Source organism: Scatophagus argus, chromosome 3, assembly GCF_020382885.2.
Source record: "Scatophagus argus isolate fScaArg1 chromosome 3, fScaArg1.pri, whole genome shotgun sequence".
NCBI classification, from domain to species: domain Eukaryota; kingdom Metazoa; phylum Chordata; class Actinopteri; family Scatophagidae; genus Scatophagus; species Scatophagus argus.
The window spans coordinates 19,172,432-19,191,010 of NC_058495.1; the positions used below are offsets into that span (position 1 = coordinate 19,172,432).

An 18,579-nucleotide genomic window follows, 5' to 3' on the forward strand; every position below is an offset into this window, starting at 1 on the left:
TCCGCCTCTCATCGGACGGGTTGAGAGGGACTTTAGTATAGCGTATCGATGCCATCCACAATGGCATCACGTGGACCGGAGAGATGATCAATGACCCCCCCCAGCAACACCACTTTAACACCATCCGCTGGGTGGCCTATTGATTTCTTGATCAGTGGGAGTCAGCGCGATAAAAAAGTTAAAATGTGAATGGCGTCAATTCATTATCAGGCACTTTAATGGACACTTGATTAAATCTGAACATTTTTGATTTAATCTAGAAGCGCTTAAGCTCTTTGTTTTCCTTCCCAGGCAGCAACCTCACTGAATGTGTAATTCGCTGTAAAAGCTTTTTTTGTTTGTTTGTTTGTTTGTTTTATTTTGGGTTTTTTTTTTTTTTTGTTTTTTTTTTCAAATGCTGAAGATGAGCTTGAAGTATTTGGACTTTACTCTCGTCGAGTTGGCTCTGATGAAATTAAAATATCCAAACAAGCTTTCCAATACAGTGAATTTAAATCTGGATAAGTTCAGATAAACAAAACAAAAATGCCATATTAGAATGACGTTATACAAACTCATGTGCTGGTGTCAAGTAGTCCTGTGGCGGAAACAAGTTCACTTTTAGGTTCACTTTATGTTAATATGAGCTTCTGTCATGTCTGCAAAACGAGAGTGGACTGAACATTAGAAACATGACGTTTAGTCAGTGCAACCAATGACTACGCCTTGAAAAATAAACTTCACTCAGCATTTCTCTGACAGTGACAAAGAAGGGAGCTTTATGAAATTCACAAGATGCAATGCATTGCAGGGATGTTGTCTGGAGTCGCATTAGATTTGACAGGTGCATAAACTGGTAATTGAGTCTGTGTGGGACTTGATAATATGAGCAATGCTGTTAGAAAGCGTAAAAGGAAATAGAGATGTTGGGGCAACGAAAACATAAAATCATTTGGAAGCAAACTGAGTTTTCAGAAAGTGGTTTTACAAAGTGTTGCCATGCAAAGGCAGTGATGTCCTTACAATCATGTTTGAGAAAGGACTGAGCCTTTGCCAGATGCTCCTTTCATACCAAATCAGGCTGCTATCACCAGTGAGTCACCAGTGAGCCAGTTTACCTGTGGAACGCTCCAAACTGGTGTTTTTCTGAGCTTTCCACAACCCACTCGGTCTTTTGTTGCCATTGTCCTTAAGTGTTTGAAACATGCTGTTGGCATCAATTTCAGACGTCGCATATGTTGCAGATGGAGCAAAACATTAAGCATATTGTTTTTACCCTGCTTTTAATCGAGTATACTTTATGTGAGCTTTCAAATTACCACATTGTGTTTATTTTTAAATTATGTTTCGCACTGCGGCATGTGATTGTCTTTCTTGAGAGCCACTCACAGTAACCGTTCTCTGGTTTGTTTTCATGATTTTGGTATGAAATGTTTTGCTTTGTGGCTGCAATCTTGGCCACATCTCCCTTGTAAAAGAGATTTTAATGTCAGTGGGACTTCCTGGTAAAATAAAGGTTTAAAATGAAACAACTCTTTTATTCTCAGGTTTGTATTTGCAGTCTCAGGTCCAACTTTGTGTCTTTCACTGTTGTAGGTTCAAAATCACGGATTTGTTCAAGGCTGTGCTTTATCAAGAAATGATAACAACTTTTATTTATTAAAGAAAAAAAAAACACTGAATATGTGTTTACATTTTTCACCACAAACTACTGAAGAAAATAATAATAGTAAAAAAAAAAACTTTGTTGGTTGCATTAACACAGTTATAAATGGTAGAACTTAAAGCCTGCTTATATGCACTTTTTCTACATTCAGCACACATTTTTCACAGAGGACATTGTATTGTGCCACAGATTTAAAAGAAAAAAAATTGTTGGCGTTTTGCATGTGGGTTCACTGTCTCACTGCCACGACTTACCGAAGCATTTCAACAAAACCGTGAATGTTACTGAATATCAGCTTTTCCTACGAGCACAAGCAAAAATGTCTACTGTGAAAAAGGACCATTCTCACTAGTCGTTACACTCATACCATGAAAAAAAAGTACTGTTTGCCAAACACTCAACACAATGCGTCACATTTCTTGACACACAAAAAACAACAAAAAAAAAAGCACACACAACAATGAGAAATCCTTAAGTGATTTAACTGAGCATACCAACAGCACAGTGATCTTACAATGCTGATATGCCCCAGCCAAAAAGAAAACATCAACACCCAATGAACAGCTGTGTCACTTCAGTAAGGACGTCTGATATTCTAACAAAAAGTCCATCTGCTGCTGGTGTTGTGCCTAAACACGAGGAGGTGAATTGGAAGGGATGTGGTCAGCGTTCTTACTCAGCCTGCACATCACGATTCCTGCCTTATTTATACTAATTGTATTTTTACAGTATATTAGATATGTAGATTATTTTATTTCTAAATCTCATAAAGCTACAATATGCATATACAATAAGCATAGATTATGCTATAAAGAAATCTTAACCTTAAAAAGACAATTGTTACTGCCTTTGGCTGAGTATCTTACTTTGAAAATGTTGCAAAAGGTTGGCTGCTGTGTTTAGTGCATGTGTTGCTGAATGTTTCAAAAAGGAGAAGATGTGTGTGTGTGGGCTGATGAAGTAAACCATTAAGGTGTGTGTTTGATTTCGGCGTTGAAGTGCTTTCGGGAGGTGTGTGTTCTGTACTGATACCAGTGGAGTGGTTAACAAGCAGATGTAAAGCTCACATTCTTCATCTACGAATGATTTGTATTAAATAATTAACTTTTAATGACAACATTTGAACAAAACATGTTCACAATTTAAGGCGAGTGTCGCTTGTTTCACTAAAAAGACAATTTATTGAAAAGTGACAGCGTATCATCCTCACCTTCGTCACATTCATCCAAGCAAAGAGATGAACATGACCACACCCATGAACTGTGCGAAGAGGATGAGTGGAGTGAAGAAGGACCACACTGGCCACAATGCGATGTTAAAGCTGCAAAGGAAGTGCAAAAACACAAATATGCACAATATGAATTAATTAATTATGAAATATGTGCTTCCTACGCCACCACTACTATTGCATTTTTAAATACTGGATTTTGATTTATTCTCGTACTGCTCACAACACATTCAAGAGGACCTGAGAGCATATGAAATAACTTCCCTTTCAAGGATTACAGCTTGTTAAGGCAGTTTGCAGTTTATTTATTTTTGCTGTTTTACCTGCAAGAAGCAGCAATAAAGGCGGCAGTGGTGATGGGAGGAATGGCAGGGTACTCATGGTCGTAGTGCGTTATGCCTTTGTACCACTCCAAGTACACAATGCAAAACATGGCCAGAGACAGGCAGATCCCGAGAAGTATCAGACCCACATTGAACCACCAGCTGGAAAAAGAAAAAAAAAACAAAGGTTGAAAGAAAGAAAATCTAAGATCTGAAGGCAGTCTGTTAAAATTTAATGAAGAAAGGTTTTGTGTCTTCCTGATAACTCAATCACCTTTTGATATCATTGTTCTCCATGATGTTGCGGAGGAAATCCACATAGTAGGTCACGCCTACAGATGCCACGATCCAGAAAATGGAGTGTTTGTTAATGCGAGGGAGAGGTTTAGCATCTTTTTCCTCCTGACCTGAAAGGTTAAAGAAAAGAAAGAAACTTTCATAGAAATAGTTTCAATTCATGTGCATATTTTAAGGGTATACTTCATTCCTTGAGGTCTTTAGAAAATTAAAATGCCCACAAAAGCCTGAGTACATCCTTAAAGTTTGTTGTACCATCACTTAGATACAGCATTCAACACTAACACAGTGCATGGCTTGAATAAAATGCCATTTTTGGCTCTATGGGGTCAAAACAAAACATAGCGTGAAATCATTTAAGATCTCTTCACAGCCTATGACAATCTATTGCTGTGACTCAGGCAGAAATGGTAACGAACAAGGTAATGTTTTATTCACATTATGTTCAGTCACATTTACTGACTTACTTAAAGATTTCGATGGATTTAACCGTTGCTGAACAAGAACGCAACCCAACAATATATGTAACAACAGTCTCACCCTTTTTAGACACTGCAGTGCAGACATGTTAGATATTTTATCTTTAATATAACGTGACGCTTAAAGGGTTACAGCGTGGTTCATAATTTACTACCAAATATGAGCTTTGTCTTGCTCTAACAGAATGTGTAACTCCCACTCCCCCTTCAGGTTTAAGGAGCTCTGAGGTGACACTGATAGCTATCTCTGAGATAATCTTACTTCTCAGAGCTATTAACTGCTATAATTTACTGGCTGATTAAATGTATCAGAGCCTGTTTTTGGCTGCTGAAGTGCATGCTGCTCTGCTCTGGTGAGAGTCCACAATGAACTCCATGCCCTTAACAAGTGGATGGCCTACATCTTTAATCAAAGTAATGCCTAGTAGTCTATCTCGGATACAAGATACAACATTATCCTCTTGCAAGAAAGACTACAGATGGTATGTAAACTGGAATGTATGCAGCCATTAATTAAAAAAGGGATGACCACCCGACAAATGTTTTGTCTGTTGCTTATATTACAGTTATCAGTTTACACTAGCAGAGATGACCCTTGGGTTGCGGACAGTGTTGGAGTAGAGTTGCCCTGTATTATGTTACTGAGCTGACACAGCGTTTGCTCACAGTCAAAACAATCAAGAATTGCTGGATTTGTGCCAGTGAGGGCCTCAAAGTCGGACAATTGTCCACTGTACAGGCTGCCTCCAACCCCCAAACAGCAGATATGGTTCTGTTATGGCTTTCTAATTATGGTTATGGTTTTAGCAAGTGAGAGCTACAAGTCATTCAACAGATTTCAAAGTCTAATCTTAAAAGCTAGCTAGCTACTCTTCTCTAGTTAGTTGTGCATGTCTGGCACAAAACCACTGACAGTAAGGTTTTCAGTGCTAGAACCAAAACCAAGCTACCGTGTTCATAACGTTAATGCTAGCTCTGTCAAAAAACTAAAGTTGGCTAATAACGTTAGCCAAAATAATAGCCAGTGTGTTTCTGAAGCTTACTCTTTTCATCGTCGTCACCCGATGTCGTTGTTTGCATAAGAAACTCCGCATCTCTCTTAAATCTATTCCGAAGCGTTGCAAGATCACTGTCGTTAAGCATTATGCTGATGCTATCATTGATTCGTAGTAGTTCTGATAGCTAACTTGTGATTAGAAGGCACTTCCTGTTAGACAGCAACAAGGTCTCTATTATGACGTCATTCGAAGCGACAGTTGTAGTTTTTTGTTTGTATTGGGGAAAAAAAACAGTTAAACAAATGTCCAGGCTACAAAACAGAAATCAATATGCAACAAACACGCCCATTTAGATGATCAGAAATATATCAGAAATTAAAATTAAAAACTTGAGTGAGCACCCAATGTCTTTAAAAAAGTTTTTGTTTTTAAAGAAATTATTTCCTTCTCTGTATTTACATATATATATTACCTATGCTAATAAATAAGCTAATCTGGTTGTGCAATCATAACCTCTGTGGTTTACACTGTAAGCATTACATTTACAGTAAAAGCATCCTTGATGATTGCTACGTTAAACCCTTGCCGAAATGGAAATACTATTGCTCATTTGGTTCATTATCTGTTCCCTACTACAGAAAACTATGTCTGATGCACAAATAACATGTAGACAAGTCAAAGTGTGTTTTGTGTAAATCCTCCACAAAGACAATCTTGACACAAACAGCATCAAAAATCTGAATCACCAGACTGGCAGAGGGCATTTACCCTCAAAGGAGTAACTGAGGATATCTGAACAAGAAAGTCTGACATGACACATTCGCTCCTGTAAACTTTGCAGAATGCATAGTAGCTGGCTGTATTCCAAAGTTTATCTTGAATGTATACGTTTACATGGCTCTGGCAAGAATTTGACACTGCTGATACCTTTGTCCCATTTCATTCTCGATCAAGAACTCTTCTACAAGGCAAAGACAGGTTCTATACAGTGAAGAAAAATGAATAATACTTTACTGTTGGTTGCTGCCATTTTTTTCTGGAGCAAAAGTCCCATCTTCCCACTTTTGTCCATTTACTTTTTTCGCTGCCCTTTTATTGGGCTTATCTAAAACTAACGCAGTCTAATGAACTAAATCTTACCATCATGCAGGGACTTTTAATTTGTGGTGCTGTTGGACAATACTGTATTATACTACTAATGTTAAAATACATCTTGTTTATATTAACCAGCATGGAGTCACCTTCAGGGAAAAACATTTCTTCCAGACACATAAAGGCTAAAAGTCCTCAGCTACTTTGCATCTGTGAGCATTTCTTGTTTTGGTGAAAATGTACCAGAGAAGAGTGTTGCCTTATACTTGGAAATGCCATACTTTAGAAGTCTGCTTCTTACTCTGGGTTGATTAGTAAAAGAAGAAATACTTGGCCATGTTTATTACCTCTCTATAACAGCACAATCAGCATAACATAGGCGTACTCACTTATATATGTTGCTTTATGTGCAATGACAGCATTTAAATGTGACTTTTGTTGAACAAAAAGTGTCGTGAAAAAATACCCAAGAGTCATACTTGAGTAAAAGTTATCATGCTAAAATATAACTTTGGTATGTTACTCATATGAATAGTACTTGAGTAAAAGTCAATGTACTTAAGTATCAGAAATAATTTCTGACAAATGAAATGTAATGTTAACGTAAATGTAAATGTACTTAGTGACATTCATCAATGTTGGACACGTTGGCCACAAATGGTAACTGCAGGATATTGATGAATGCTAAAGACTTTCATATCTTTAAGAAGAGTCACAGAGTCAGTAAACTGGGTGAACAATGTTAGCACAGCATTAAGCTTAGGTACCATTTGCCACTATAAGCTACTGGTCTTACCAGAGCTAGTAAAAGCCCCCCAAGTATACTGCATTACCTGAGTGCTGTGTTTTATTGCATGGCTGATGACTGAATTCTCGAATTCAATTCATCAGTAGTACAAATAGTTATAAAGGATAATAAAGTCAGCAAGCTTGCTGAATAATGTCAACTACAATAGTAGCACTAGAAGCTGATGGGCGTACTAGCTACTAGAGCCTTACAGATGCTGCATGTACTGTTATTAATTTGTGTGGGAAAAGATGTTATTTCTTCTTTCAGACATTACATATTCTCACATGAAAAACCCAAAGTAACCATCTACATCAAAATGATAACTCAGATTGTTATCATTGTTAGATGTTCAGATAACTATGGCTGCCGTTAAGACCAAAGCTCAGGGATGAAGCTACCAGATATGAAACAAATGACCACAGAGTTAATCCTGTGATATCCAATGGCAGAAACAAAATGTTGATCTGTTGTTTTCCAACACTAAAGACACGCTTAGTATCAGGTTTTCTGAGTTTCCTGTGGGGTCTGGATTAAAACAAAAGCATTAAGCAATATTGAGACCTACTGAGGACTAGAAAACACAATTTTAATACTAGCAACCTTGAGTAACAGCTTGACTAATACCCAAAGTATGCAATATACAATTACAGGTAAGCAGTGTGATGAATGAGCATCTGTGTTAAACCTGCTGGGATTAGCAGAGCTTCATAAAGCTGGGCAGATTTCCTCCTGTAGCTCCTCCTGTGTGTGTGTGTGTACACACACAGGGTAAAGAGGCTGCTCATTCTAACGGTGGAAAATCAGACAGCATTAAAACTTCACCTGAGGCTGACACCAAGCATCTTGCTTCTATGGAGCTTCTGTGTCCCTGGCCAAGTGAACCCCGTTCAGGGTGCCGAGGAATGTGCATTAGCTCCGTCCCGTGTGAGAGTCAAATTCACCTCAGGTGCACCTCTCCCGTTTCCCTTCCCCCCACTCCAACATCCAATCCCACAGATAAGGTGCCACTTCCCAGCCTTACCGTGGGCTTGGAATGTGGAACAGAGCAGCCGTCTATCACTACTGTCACTTTATACATCAAACAACACTGACATGCTGTAAAGTCATTTGTTAAAGTCCTCCTCGTGCTGATTCGGCCACTGCAAAAACGATAAAAGTGCTAGACACATTATTCAGTCATAAAATTATTTAATCTTTGAGATTATGTCATCTGTACAAAAACATCCAAGGGAGAACGACAGACAACAATGGAATTTAAAATTTAAAAGTCTATGAAGAACATACATTTGATGTCAGACGAGGAGATAAACGCATCTACTTCACAAGTCTAACTCGGTCTTTTAAGACTTTAAACTTAGGGTTGTTGTTGATCTTCTTGTTGAAAAGTGCCAGCACATCCTCTTCTGTTTTAAAATTTCCATCACCGGTGAAAGAGTAGTACGCCCCCAAAACCTGTAACAGAGGAACAGGCTCTCAATATCATGGAAAACCAAAGACAGCTGAAATTTTCAAGCAACATTTACAAAAACAACACGTTGGAATCTAAAGTCAAATTTGATCTTGGACAAACAAAGATTTACAGATTCCACAGAGTAATTAAAACACTCAAGGCATCACCTTCTTCCTGAGTTTCTTTATCGGCAGTTCCTGGTCAGGTGATTCTCTCAGGACCGCCTTGATGTTTCCCTTCCAGTTGAATTTACCTGAAAGTTAATCAGAAGGATAATAAGCTGCCAGTAAGGGCTAATATTCACTGGGAGTTACTGCCTCACTGTCAACAAAAGAAGCAACACTGACCCCCAGTGGCTTTATTATTTTACACCAGGCCTGTACACCTGCGGGACAACTCTGGCCTACCGATACATGCAGGTCGGCCCGCGGGGCACATAAAATTTAAATCCAGAAGGAAAAACAAAATGAATATTCTGCGACAATAAATTATTCAAAGCAGGAGAGTGCTCCTGTGCCGTCAGGAAAAGACAGTTGTCTTAGACTACAAAGTAGCTATAGGCTAAGATGGCAATATGACCGTCAGAATCTCACATGCAATGCATCCTGGTACATGTCACAGCTCCATGAGCAGGAGAACTAAGCTTTCTGTCAAGGAATTCAATGCTTCAACTAACTACATTTACCATCAACACTGACTGGACATCCACATAATATGTGGGAAAATGTCCCTGTAAAGAGAACAAGAGAATATTGAATGGTTGCGATAAGCTTATGTTTGTCTGTTTAAAATAGGTGGAATAGTAAACTGAAGATGGAGAAGTAGACAGAAAACAAGAACGCTAAGCTTATAAATGTTTACGGGAATTGCTGGGATGTAGCTAGGCACAGAGTTTGTACAGCTTTTCAAGAATAAAAATTAAGCACAGTTCACGTTAAGGCTAAGGCTAAAGTGTATATAGCACATGCCCAATATTCCAGAGTCCTGCACGGGTCCACTTTTGGAGACATGCACCCGCAGAGTACAGCACCTGCTACCCACCCGTATCTAATTAATTAGCCGCCTGTAAAATTCCACAACATTAAAACCCACCCGTTTCAGTAACTATCTGCGGGTACCCGCCCTGGTGCAGGACTCTGCCCCATTCTTCCCTTTGCACAAGGAGTTCAAATTCAAGCATATTCCTAACTTTAAAAACAAAGCCATTAAAATTAAGCATTTTCTGAATTTTCAAAACTCAGCTTTCTAAAAATGTAGCCCCCTGAACAACACAGTTAATTTGCCTTGTTTAACACCATTATTTCCTACCAGATGTCAACTGAAGTCATGGAGCAAACATCTCACCTTTGGGAACTCTTTGATCCTTGGTCTCCTCTGGTTCCTCTGCAGCTTGGCCAACTGCAATAAAGACGTTAATAAAAACCTAAATAATTACACAATTAAATAAAAATATTGGTTTAACGGGTTTAAAAAAATGGCTGTATTTATAAAGAGTAAGAGCACACTGCAAGAAAATCCGTGTGCACATTTAGGTATTTACACAAGATTTACCATCTTTTTAAAATAAATATTATATATTTATTACATTTGGTGACCAAACAAGGTTTTCAAACCTGCTGGCACAAACATTTAGCCATTACACATTTTCACTGAAATTCAAAATGGTATTCACTAAATGACACAAAAATGCACTGGTGCTATTAACAACATACAGAAATAAAAACTCATCGCTGCCTGATTGGATAAGTAGAACAGCAGCCAGAAACAGACTGACAGTAGTCCTTTAGAAAATGCCTTACTTGTCTTCTTTTTCTTGCCACATGTCTCATTTTCAGCACACTGTCCGTTCTGCTCTTTGTCCCCATCTTCCACACAGATGTACTGCCTCTTTCTGTCCTTTTTTTTCTTTTTGCCCTCCTGGTCTTCTTCTGGTTCCTGTGCAACTGGCTTTTCAGCACCTTTCAAAGTCTTCCCATTCTTCTGCTGACGGGCTTCTTTTCGCTCTCGTTTGTTCAGCTTCTTCTTCTCAACATCTGGATGGCCGTTCTGAGTCCCATTAGCATCCACCCTGACTTCAGCTACTGTCTGTTTAGTTTCTTCGGCCTCTTGGGGGCCCTCAGTAGGCAGGTGGATAATAAAAGTCAGGGATATTGAAAACAGGAATAACTCATAATGGAATTTATTACAACCAGACAGCAGAAGGAAAATGGTATAAAGAAAAACTACATACCAGCCAAACCTGACAGTTAGACAAACAAAGCATCACCATTGTGAAAATTAAATCATCAAACATCTAAATTTACAAACAGCAAAACCATTCCAACGTCAGACAACCTAGATATGATGATATGATATGATGAAGTGAGGAAGGTAAAGCAAATATTTGCAGCAACCTTCTAAAGCAATTCAAAGCAAGTGAGAGCCTACTGAATTTCATTCCTTTGGATTTAAAATAAACTGGTTTTCACCATATCTGTTCTATGCTGACAGTGATATGGTGGTACTGTGGTAATATGCACAGAGAAGGAATCACACAAACAACAATAAAATCAGCCGAGGAACTTACAATGTCAGCTGCGGTCAGGATGTCCCACACTTCATCATGAAGACTAGTGTTAGCTATTTTTAGACTGTTCCTCATCCAGTTCTAAGAGAAAAGACCAAAAATAAATCTGGATTAGTTCATGCATCCAAGCCCCCACTACACACACAAGAAACACAAAACTGTTTGTCACACAATGTGATGAATAAAACATAAATACAGACTGAAGTTATACCAACCTGAAACTTAGCCTTCTTCCTTGGGACGTTATCATATGTGGTGACTTGCCTGAGTACCTCCTTTAGCTTTGCGCTAACACCAGGTTTGTTCATGGCTTCATTAACTTTCTGAAAGAGAAAAACCATCAAATTAAAAAAAATAACCTCTTTCTTAACTGACACATACAGAAAGTGAAAACATCAATGGGAGCCGTTTCAGTGCATTTTACCTGGAGCCACTGCTGCTGCTTCACATCTCCTTTGTTTGCCTTAGCCTCGTAGCCTTTGCCTCCATACTTTTGGTCCTCGCTGATACACTTATTGTGGTTTTTGTAGTCATCACCCCTGCTCAACACGCACAGAGAAATGGCATTGCACACAATGGAGCACAGTGGCTGATGCTAAGAGGTGATGGGCTATCTCGCTAATGTTAGCTAAACAAATAATAAATAAAAGACAGTAAACACTTTGTCATTACCAGAAGTCTTTTCCGCAGTCAATGCAGGACAGGACCTGGCAGCCCCGGCATATGCTCACATGTTTATCAACCTGAGCTTTCTTAAGGGATTCACCACAGCCGTTGCAGGTGAAAAACACCATTTTAACGACACTTCTGCTAGACTAGGCTGAAATGATGCAACCGAATCTGCCAACACAACGTGTAACTGAAACTAACAGCACTAACGTATAAACTGAAATCGGTTCGATCCCCCTATTGAAGCGGCACCCAACCGTGCACAGCGCTGATACGAGCTAATGTTAGCGAACGGAAGGTAGCTGGCGTTAAGGTTACTCAAAGCTAGCCACTTTCAGAATAAAACAAAGACTGGGAGCAGAAAGCGATTTAAAGTATAACCGTATACATGCAGCGAGGGGCGACGTTTAACTCGTTTAGGTTATGTTCCATGCGTATCAACTTTTCAAAACACACGTGACCATGCCAACACTTGGTAGCAACATCAATTGTCTTCCGTGTGAAAATACAGCCAAACAACAGTTCCGTCGACGCCTTTTTAAAATAACATTTTTCTCGTATTCAGTATCTAAATACGTGAAAGCGACTTTCACTCTGACAGCAGATTACATCAACCCGAGATGTTACCATTTATCACACTATCTTTGCCTGTAAGTTTCAAAATAATCCTTCACCTTAACTGCTTCATGTTTACGCTGAGCGACATACAGGTTGTACCAGGAAGTGGGGTGACGTCTTTACACTCGAAAAGTGACCGATCATCCAAATAAAAGGTGGACTCCTCAAATGTAGGTTTGAACCTATCTTTCATGGCATATGTTTCTCAGTTAGCTCTATGGAAAATGCCATTTTTGATAAATCTGACGCAACATTGATTCACAACGCTTACTGTGTTAACACTTACTGGTTAGTTAGAATAACGTTTTTCCTCCAATTTTTGCATTGGTGGTCTCGTAGCAAAGACACACTGGATTCTGCGCGGTTGTTGAATTATATATTACCATCTGAACTGTGTTGCCAGCAGTCGCTTGCATCACTTTTATTCCGGTTGCATTTCAAGGACTAGTTAACCGGAAGAATAACTGATATCGCCTTAATGAGAGATTTGTTGTTTTTGACATGTGTCCTCCTCGGTTAGGTTTTTGATGGAGAAGTTGCAGCTGTGTGATTCAGCAGCTGAGTGACCATGGACACCCTGTCCAACCACAGCTCCTACCTGCTGCAGCAGCTCCAGGAGCAGAGGATCCAGGGGCTGCTTTGTGACTGCATGCTGGTGGTCAAAGGTGTCTGCTTCAAAGCTCACAAAAATGTCCTGGCTGCTTTTAGCTCCTATTTCAGGTGCCTTTCTGTCTCAGTATATTTAATGTCGTAACACATCATTGAACACACTGATCAATAAGTAATCATCGTCTGCTGCTTTAGAGTAACACCATATAAAAAGTACTACATTGCTCTTTCCAGGTCTCTATTCCAAAACTCTCCCAGTCAGAAGAATGAGGTGTTCAACTTGGTCATCCAGGATGTCAGCGGCATCGGCCAAGTGTTGGACTACATGTACACCTCTCATCTTGACATCAACCAAGATAACGTTCAAGCACTCCTGGACATTGCTCAGTGTTTGCAGGTTCCAAACATTCAGAGCATGTGTAATGCTTTCCTCAAGCCTTGTCCTCCACCAGTGGAAATCCCGTCATTTTCTCTCCCGGGCATGCTGAGCTCTGACCACGACTGTCTCTTGGGGAGCAGTCTTTCTAATGACGTTGATCTCCACTGTCCATCTGAAACCCAGAGGCCTGGTTACAGCAGTGACATGGATCACAACAAAAGGATGCCAGTTTCTGTGCCTAGTAGCAGCTCAAACTGTGAAGGAGCTAGCAGCGCTCAAGCACCTGTTGAAAGACAACTTGTCCATGGTTACAAGCTCCGTAACTTCTACAATAAGCAGTACTTCAAACAAAGTGCAATTCAGACTAATAGTGCAGCCTCAAATCAAGGACCAGGCCCTTTGGTGCTGGCAGAGGAGCAGCAGTGCCAGCTTGGGGTCAGTCAAGGAGACAGCCATACTCCCGTATGCTCAGGAAATACAGTTCAGCCCAGTCCTCCCTGTACATCTGTGGCCGTTGAAAAGAACCCCGTCTCCTCTTTAACGCCCTCGGATAATTTAAACACCCTCAGCTCTAACTCCACAGACTCCCTGCTCAACAAACCAGTGCGTCCAAAGAAGGCCGTGTACCTGAAGAAATACAACTACCTCCGGTCTCAGAAAGCTTTGGAGGAGATGTTTGCCGAATCAGTCAGTGAACCCGTCCTCAGCCGCCCCAAAGAGAGTCACCAAGAAGAGTCTGTGGTCCAGAGTGAAGCTTCAGAAGCACCTGTGGAGGGCCTTAACACGGACAGGGAGGAGGTTACAGAGATGCCAACAGATGCACAACTTCCCACTCCTCCACCTGTGAACCAAGAAGAGCAAAGTCTGAAGACTGTGGCAGTGCCGCCGCCACAGCAGACAGGACACAAACAGTACTGTTGTGAGGTGTGTGGGAAGATCTTCAAACACCCGAGCAACCTGGAGCTACACAAGCGCTCACATACTGGTATTTACTGCTTATAACTGCCTGATAATCATGCTTGGTATATATTAATATGTTTCAGTAATGATTGTCATTTAATTGTAAAAATCTTCAGATAACAACTTACATTATTTGTTGCAGGTGAGAAGCCCTTTCAGTGTAATGTTTGTGGCAGAAACTTCTCACAGGTATTGTTTGATGTATTGTTCTGATTTGCCACAGTTATTTTTTTGTATAAAATTGTGAATAAAAATGATATTGAGATGTCTAGCTGATTTTGCTTTACAGGCTGGAAATTTACAAACGCATTTGCGGCGACATTCTGGAGAGAAACCATATATCTGTGAGTTATGTGGTAAAAGGTGAGGTACACTCCATGCATACATTTGTTTTTATATATTTCTGTTTAGGTATTTTTGCAAGTTGGCTTGATAGTAAGCACTGTTTGTTTGTGTTCAGATGAAAACATGTCAATCATACCATTATTTAAGGCGTACCAATAACAACATTGCATTTTTATAATACTGTCTTTAACTTACATATTGAGGCAATAAAAAAGAATTTGTGGTGATGACTGACTAACTGAATTAGGACAGACTGTATTTGATTTAAGGCCCTAGCAATACATTTTCACACCATTACCTAGCACTAATAGTCGCTACAGTCGCCTTTAAATGGAATATTCATTTATGTTTTCCAGCTTTACTGCATCAGGGGATGTCCATCGTCACAAAGTGGTCCACACCGGAGAGAAGCCACATCTTTGTGATATCTGTGGTCGAGGTAAATGACTGCCCTGAACAGAGGCAATTTTCTCAATTCATCTCTATGTAATTCTTACTTAATGGTCTCATTCTTAAGCTGAACCTTTACATATGATTGATTGTAATTTGAGGTGCTTAGTTCACAGACCCATCATGGATTATTGTGACACATTTTGTGTCTATAAGACTGGTGTTTTAGCTTCTGGACTTTTCTTGTTGCTCAGGATTTAACAACTTGAGTAATCTCAAGGAGCACAAGAGGACTCATGCCACAGACAAGACATTCACATGTGACCAGTGTGGAAAATCCTTCAATACTCACAGAAAGCTTCTGAAACACAAGGCCCGCCATGCTGGGGAAAAACCACACAGCTGTGCCACCTGTGGTAAGGAAAAGTCTTTCTTTTTGGATGCATTAATCTCTTTTAAATCACCTTTCTTAGGTTTAAATGACATTTTTTATGCAAAAAATGCTCAACATTTGATGGTTACATTTCCAAGGATTTTTTGTTATTCTTTATTTCATGTGCATATCATCTGCATATCTCTGGGTTCTGGACGTCTGGTCGCATAAAGCATACATTTTTATGACATCACCTTGGACTTTTGATAAATAATAATGGACATTTTCACTGTTTTTGGTTATTTTATAGACCACATGAATAACTGAGAAAATAATTGAGACATGGCTTTATAATGGATATCATAGTTGCAACCATGCACTATTCAAGTTAACGAAAAAATCCTGTTTTAATGAAAGAAATCTAACGCGGTGCAAAGTAATCCACCTCCAGTTCCTGTAGCTCTAAATACACATGATGCACTGACGGTCTGTACCATGACTAAGTCTTTCTGACTCTTTTATGAGTAGTTTTAACTGCCATTTGCCTTTGGCCTTTCAGTATGGGCTATAGTTAATGCACAGTGCTTTCCTAAATATGTTTCCTTAATATAGGCAAGTGCTTCATCGGCTCAGGGGACCTGCAGCGTCACATACGGTCACACACTGGTGAGAAACCCTACATTTGTAATGCCTGTGGAAAGAGCTTTACCCGCTCTGCTATGTTGCGGAGGCACAGTAACATGCACTGCAAGGGGGCTCCAACCGACAGTCCGGTCACAGACAGCTCTGACCCGCCTCGTAGCTCAGATGGAGCAGCTTCATTCCCTAAAACTGTCAGCCATAGTAAACCTCCTGCTGCAACCAATGAGCAGCATTTCTCCAGTGTGATGCCCCATGCAGGCTTAGAGAAGCCTGCACCGCCTCCAACTTCACCACCACAACCAGCTCCACATATAGAGACTCCATCTTCCAGTATGCACCTGAGCCCAGCTCCTACCCCCACCTCCCTTCCAGAGCTGCGCTCACTGGTACCCCATCACCTTCTGTCCTCCAACCACCAGGAGAGAAGTTCAGCTTTGACTGCCACAGACCACATGAAGGTGGCCAAACCCCATCTATCTCAGGAGGCTGTCTATGGGCCATATGTGGAGGATGCCAATATGTCTGTGGAGATGGGCAGAGATCTGGTGGGGAGGTCTTACCTGCCTCCCACAGACAGTCACTGCACTTCCCTTACTTCTTCTGGTAGGTCCAACAGTGGCTCCTACAGGTCCAGTGAGGGCCAGTTTATCTCCAGTGTAACTCTGTGGGGCCTGGCAATGAAAACTCTGCAAAATGATAATGACATGGAGCAGTAAAATGTTGTATCAGCAAAGCACATCATAGCCACTTCAGAGCACTGTTCACTCGTGTTTACTTAGCTGATTTTGATTGTTACCACCCAGTAGCATGTTAAATGAAGCAAACATGAGTTGGAAGAGCTTCCTAGTTTTTCGTAAATGAAAGAAATCAGGAATCTTACTTTTGTCTTACGTTAGATGGATGAAAAATGCTGTTGTGGTGCTCTTAAAGCTTTCGAGGACAATGCTTCTCTGGAGGGTTTGTATATATTGCACTGCACTTTAACATGTAAACATGCAGACCTATTTTCAACTGTCACTGTCAGATCCCTGTGTATTATATATTCATATGAGAATAAAAAGTGTACATCTTATTTAATATGTCATTTATGTTTAGCTGAAAACATTTCTAGTCATATAATTCTTACTTTTCCATGTGTTAGCGCAAGGGTGGGGTTCTCATTCACTGATCAATACAGTCACGCATAAAATATAGACAAAATCCCGGCTCTTGCATAAAATAAATGAGATTTTCATATATCATAGGAAACTGTATTCACATACACAGGCACTGGAAAGAAAATAAATGTCTGAATCAAATCCACTAACTGTAAAGTGTTGTGCTGTTAATTAGCCTACAGAGGGAGCTAGAAACCAGGTGCCGCAGTTCATGTTGCGGTCTCTCGAGGATAATTTTGGCAGAAAACCTCAGATCATTTCACTGGCTCGGTGAGAAGAGTTAATGTAATGACACCAAAGCTAGTAATGGTGGATTTTACGGCAACTCAACAGTGTGTTATGTAATTGTGGTCCACTCTGAACAAACGCCTGAAGGTATGAACATTGCTTATGGCGTGGATCTCTTTTTATGTTGACTGAGTATGTTGGTGATGTAGCTGTCACAAGTGAGCACACTCACCACACATCCAGTGAACACTATGCACCAATAAACATGTGCATCATCACTGTAGCATGAGAGACTTGTCAACAGGGCACCAAGTAGACGGCATTCGCTACAAGATAGGCAGCCGATAATTGGCCGCCATTGTCACAACATACAGACCCATGCCTGCCGGATTAGTTGCCTAGCAACACATAGGATAAGTCTGTTATCATGGTGTTCATTCTCCTTTCTTCCTTTACATCAGTTCTTCAACCACTGATGGGCAAGAGACAGGGGCTCCTGGTAGAAAAGCGTACTTAACCCCTGAAGCTTCACAACCTGAGAAGTGTGTGTGTGTGTCTGCAAAATTATTCAAACCCTGGTGACCATGAGCACGTTCTCATCACAGAGATCTAAATGTCCATGGTTCTCACTTTACAGCAGATAGCAAAGTGTGAGTGTGAAGAAAGCCCTTCTGTGCTTCACAAGTTTGGATGTCGAAGGCAAGAGGAAAAAGCATCAGAGAAATTTGCTGATCACCATCAGGCATGAATAACAATCCTGCTCTAGACGATTGGCACTTTTCATAATTAATCAAAAGCCACTTCACACTTCCACCATGACAGCTGATGTAATACTCAGGAAGGGCTGTGAGAAGTCTTATAACAAAATGTTCCATAATTAAATAAATAAACGGCCAAAATCCAAGCATGAAGAGATTTTCTGATATTTGGTCTCTAGTATGAGTCAAACTCCTAGTACCACTGGATCCTACACTTTAATTTCATAATACGATGAACTCATTAGACCCACCCACATGTGTTCATCTCCGCAGGAAAATAAATGTAGTCTCAAAGCTAGATGGCCATTCAAGAAACACTGTAGTCAGGCAAAAGAACCATTTCTTTCCTTATGCCATCACATTCAGTATACACACAGTTATATCAGCCACAACAGGTCTAAATACAATTCCTGTGAAATAACTCAGCAAGACTAAATAGTCTTAAACTGGTGGCCAATATTTTTATTGTATAAATTTCAATCTAACAGAAGCATAACACACAATATACTGTATACACTGTATATTTACTCTGCATGTATGCCCATAAAACCACCTGAGGGTAAATTATTCCTAACATATCCCA

General features: G+C 40.1%; 3 protein-coding genes across 6 annotated transcripts; 1 reads left to right on the forward strand and 2 right to left on the reverse strand.

Moving 5' to 3' along the window:
* Positions 1-1,630: 1,630 nt before the first annotated feature.
* On the reverse strand, positions 1,631-5,208 carry tmem128 (transmembrane protein 128). 2 transcript variants are annotated; one of them, XM_046384490.1, is made up of 5 exons: positions 5,016-5,208; positions 3,471-3,603; positions 3,197-3,358; positions 2,856-2,966; positions 1,634-2,274 (listed from the first exon to the last, which is right to left on the reverse strand). In XM_046384490.1, the coding sequence occupies exons 1-4, from the start codon at positions 5,113-5,115 to the stop codon at positions 2,867-2,869; spliced, it is 495 nt and encodes a 164-aa protein (XP_046240446.1). In that variant the 5' UTR covers positions 5,116-5,208; the 3' UTR covers positions 1,634-2,274; positions 2,856-2,866. The 2 variants fall into 2 exon arrangements, with proteins under 2 accessions (XP_046240445.1, XP_046240446.1); XM_046384489.1 differs by having other exon boundaries at positions 1,631-2,966.
* Positions 5,209-8,023: 2,815 nt separating this feature from the next.
* lyar (Ly1 antibody reactive homolog (mouse)) lies at positions 8,024-12,085 on the reverse strand. The gene is made up of 8 exons (XM_046384499.1): positions 11,541-12,085; positions 11,293-11,407; positions 11,084-11,191; positions 10,869-10,949; positions 10,102-10,417; positions 9,647-9,700; positions 8,470-8,555; positions 8,024-8,304 (listed from the first exon to the last, which is right to left on the reverse strand). The coding sequence occupies exons 1-8, from the start codon at positions 11,660-11,662 to the stop codon at positions 8,167-8,169; spliced, it is 1,020 nt and encodes a 339-aa protein (XP_046240455.1). The 5' UTR covers positions 11,663-12,085; the 3' UTR covers positions 8,024-8,166.
* A 142-nt stretch (positions 12,086-12,227) lies between these two features.
* Positions 12,228-16,925, forward strand: zbtb49 (zinc finger and BTB domain containing 49). 3 transcript variants are annotated; one of them, XM_046384493.1, is made up of 8 exons: positions 12,228-12,325; positions 12,676-12,875; positions 12,999-14,128; positions 14,246-14,292; positions 14,393-14,466; positions 14,805-14,887; positions 15,093-15,254; positions 15,824-16,925. In XM_046384493.1, the coding sequence occupies exons 2-8, from the start codon at positions 12,724-12,726 to the stop codon at positions 16,567-16,569; spliced, it is 2,394 nt and encodes a 797-aa protein (XP_046240449.1). In that variant the 5' UTR covers positions 12,228-12,325; positions 12,676-12,723; the 3' UTR covers positions 16,570-16,925. The 3 variants fall into 3 exon arrangements, with proteins under 3 accessions (XP_046240449.1, XP_046240451.1, XP_046240450.1); XM_046384495.1 differs by lacking the exon at positions 12,228-12,325 and adding an exon at positions 12,336-12,443; XM_046384494.1 differs by lacking the exon at positions 12,228-12,325 and having other exon boundaries at positions 12,492-12,875.
* The last annotated feature ends 1,654 nt before the right edge of the window (positions 16,926-18,579 follow it).

What these genes read in the sequence shown, in the direction of transcription:
- tmem128 (XM_046384489.1), bottom strand. Translation starts at nt 5,115, where the DNA reads ATGCTTAACGACAGTGATCTTGCAACGCTTCGGAATAGATTTAAGAGA. An exon ending in GAGAACAATGATATCAAAAG is followed by an intron (nt 3,359 to 3,470) that starts GTGATTGAGTTA and finishes TTCTTTTTCCAG; the next exon opens with CTGGTGGTTCAATGTGGGTC. An exon ending in TTTATTGCTGCTTCTTGCAG is followed by an intron (nt 2,967 to 3,196) that starts GTAAAACAGCAA and finishes CTTCCTTTGCAG; the next exon opens with CTTTAACATCGCATTGTGGC.
- lyar (XM_046384499.1), bottom strand. Translation starts at nt 11,662, where the DNA reads ATGGTGTTTTTCACCTGCAACGGCTGTGGTGAATCCCTTAAGAAAGCT. An exon ending in AGCAGCAGCAGTGGCTCCAG is followed by an intron (nt 11,192 to 11,292) that starts GTAAAATGCACT and finishes TTTCTCTTTCAG; the next exon opens with AAAGTTAATGAAGCCATGAA. An exon ending in TCCTGACCGCAGCTGACATT is followed by an intron (nt 10,418 to 10,868) that starts GTAAGTTCCTCG and finishes CTGCCTACTGAG; the next exon opens with GGCCCCCAAGAGGCCGAAGA.
- zbtb49 (XM_046384493.1), top strand. Translation starts at nt 12,724, where the DNA reads ATGGACACCCTGTCCAACCACAGCTCCTACCTGCTGCAGCAGCTCCAG. An exon ending in GCTTTTAGCTCCTATTTCAG is followed by an intron (nt 12,876 to 12,998) that starts GTGCCTTTCTGT and finishes TGCTCTTTCCAG; the next exon opens with GTCTCTATTCCAAAACTCTC. An exon ending in GTGGCAGAAACTTCTCACAG is followed by an intron (nt 14,293 to 14,392) that starts GTATTGTTTGAT and finishes TTTGCTTTACAG; the next exon opens with GCTGGAAATTTACAAACGCA.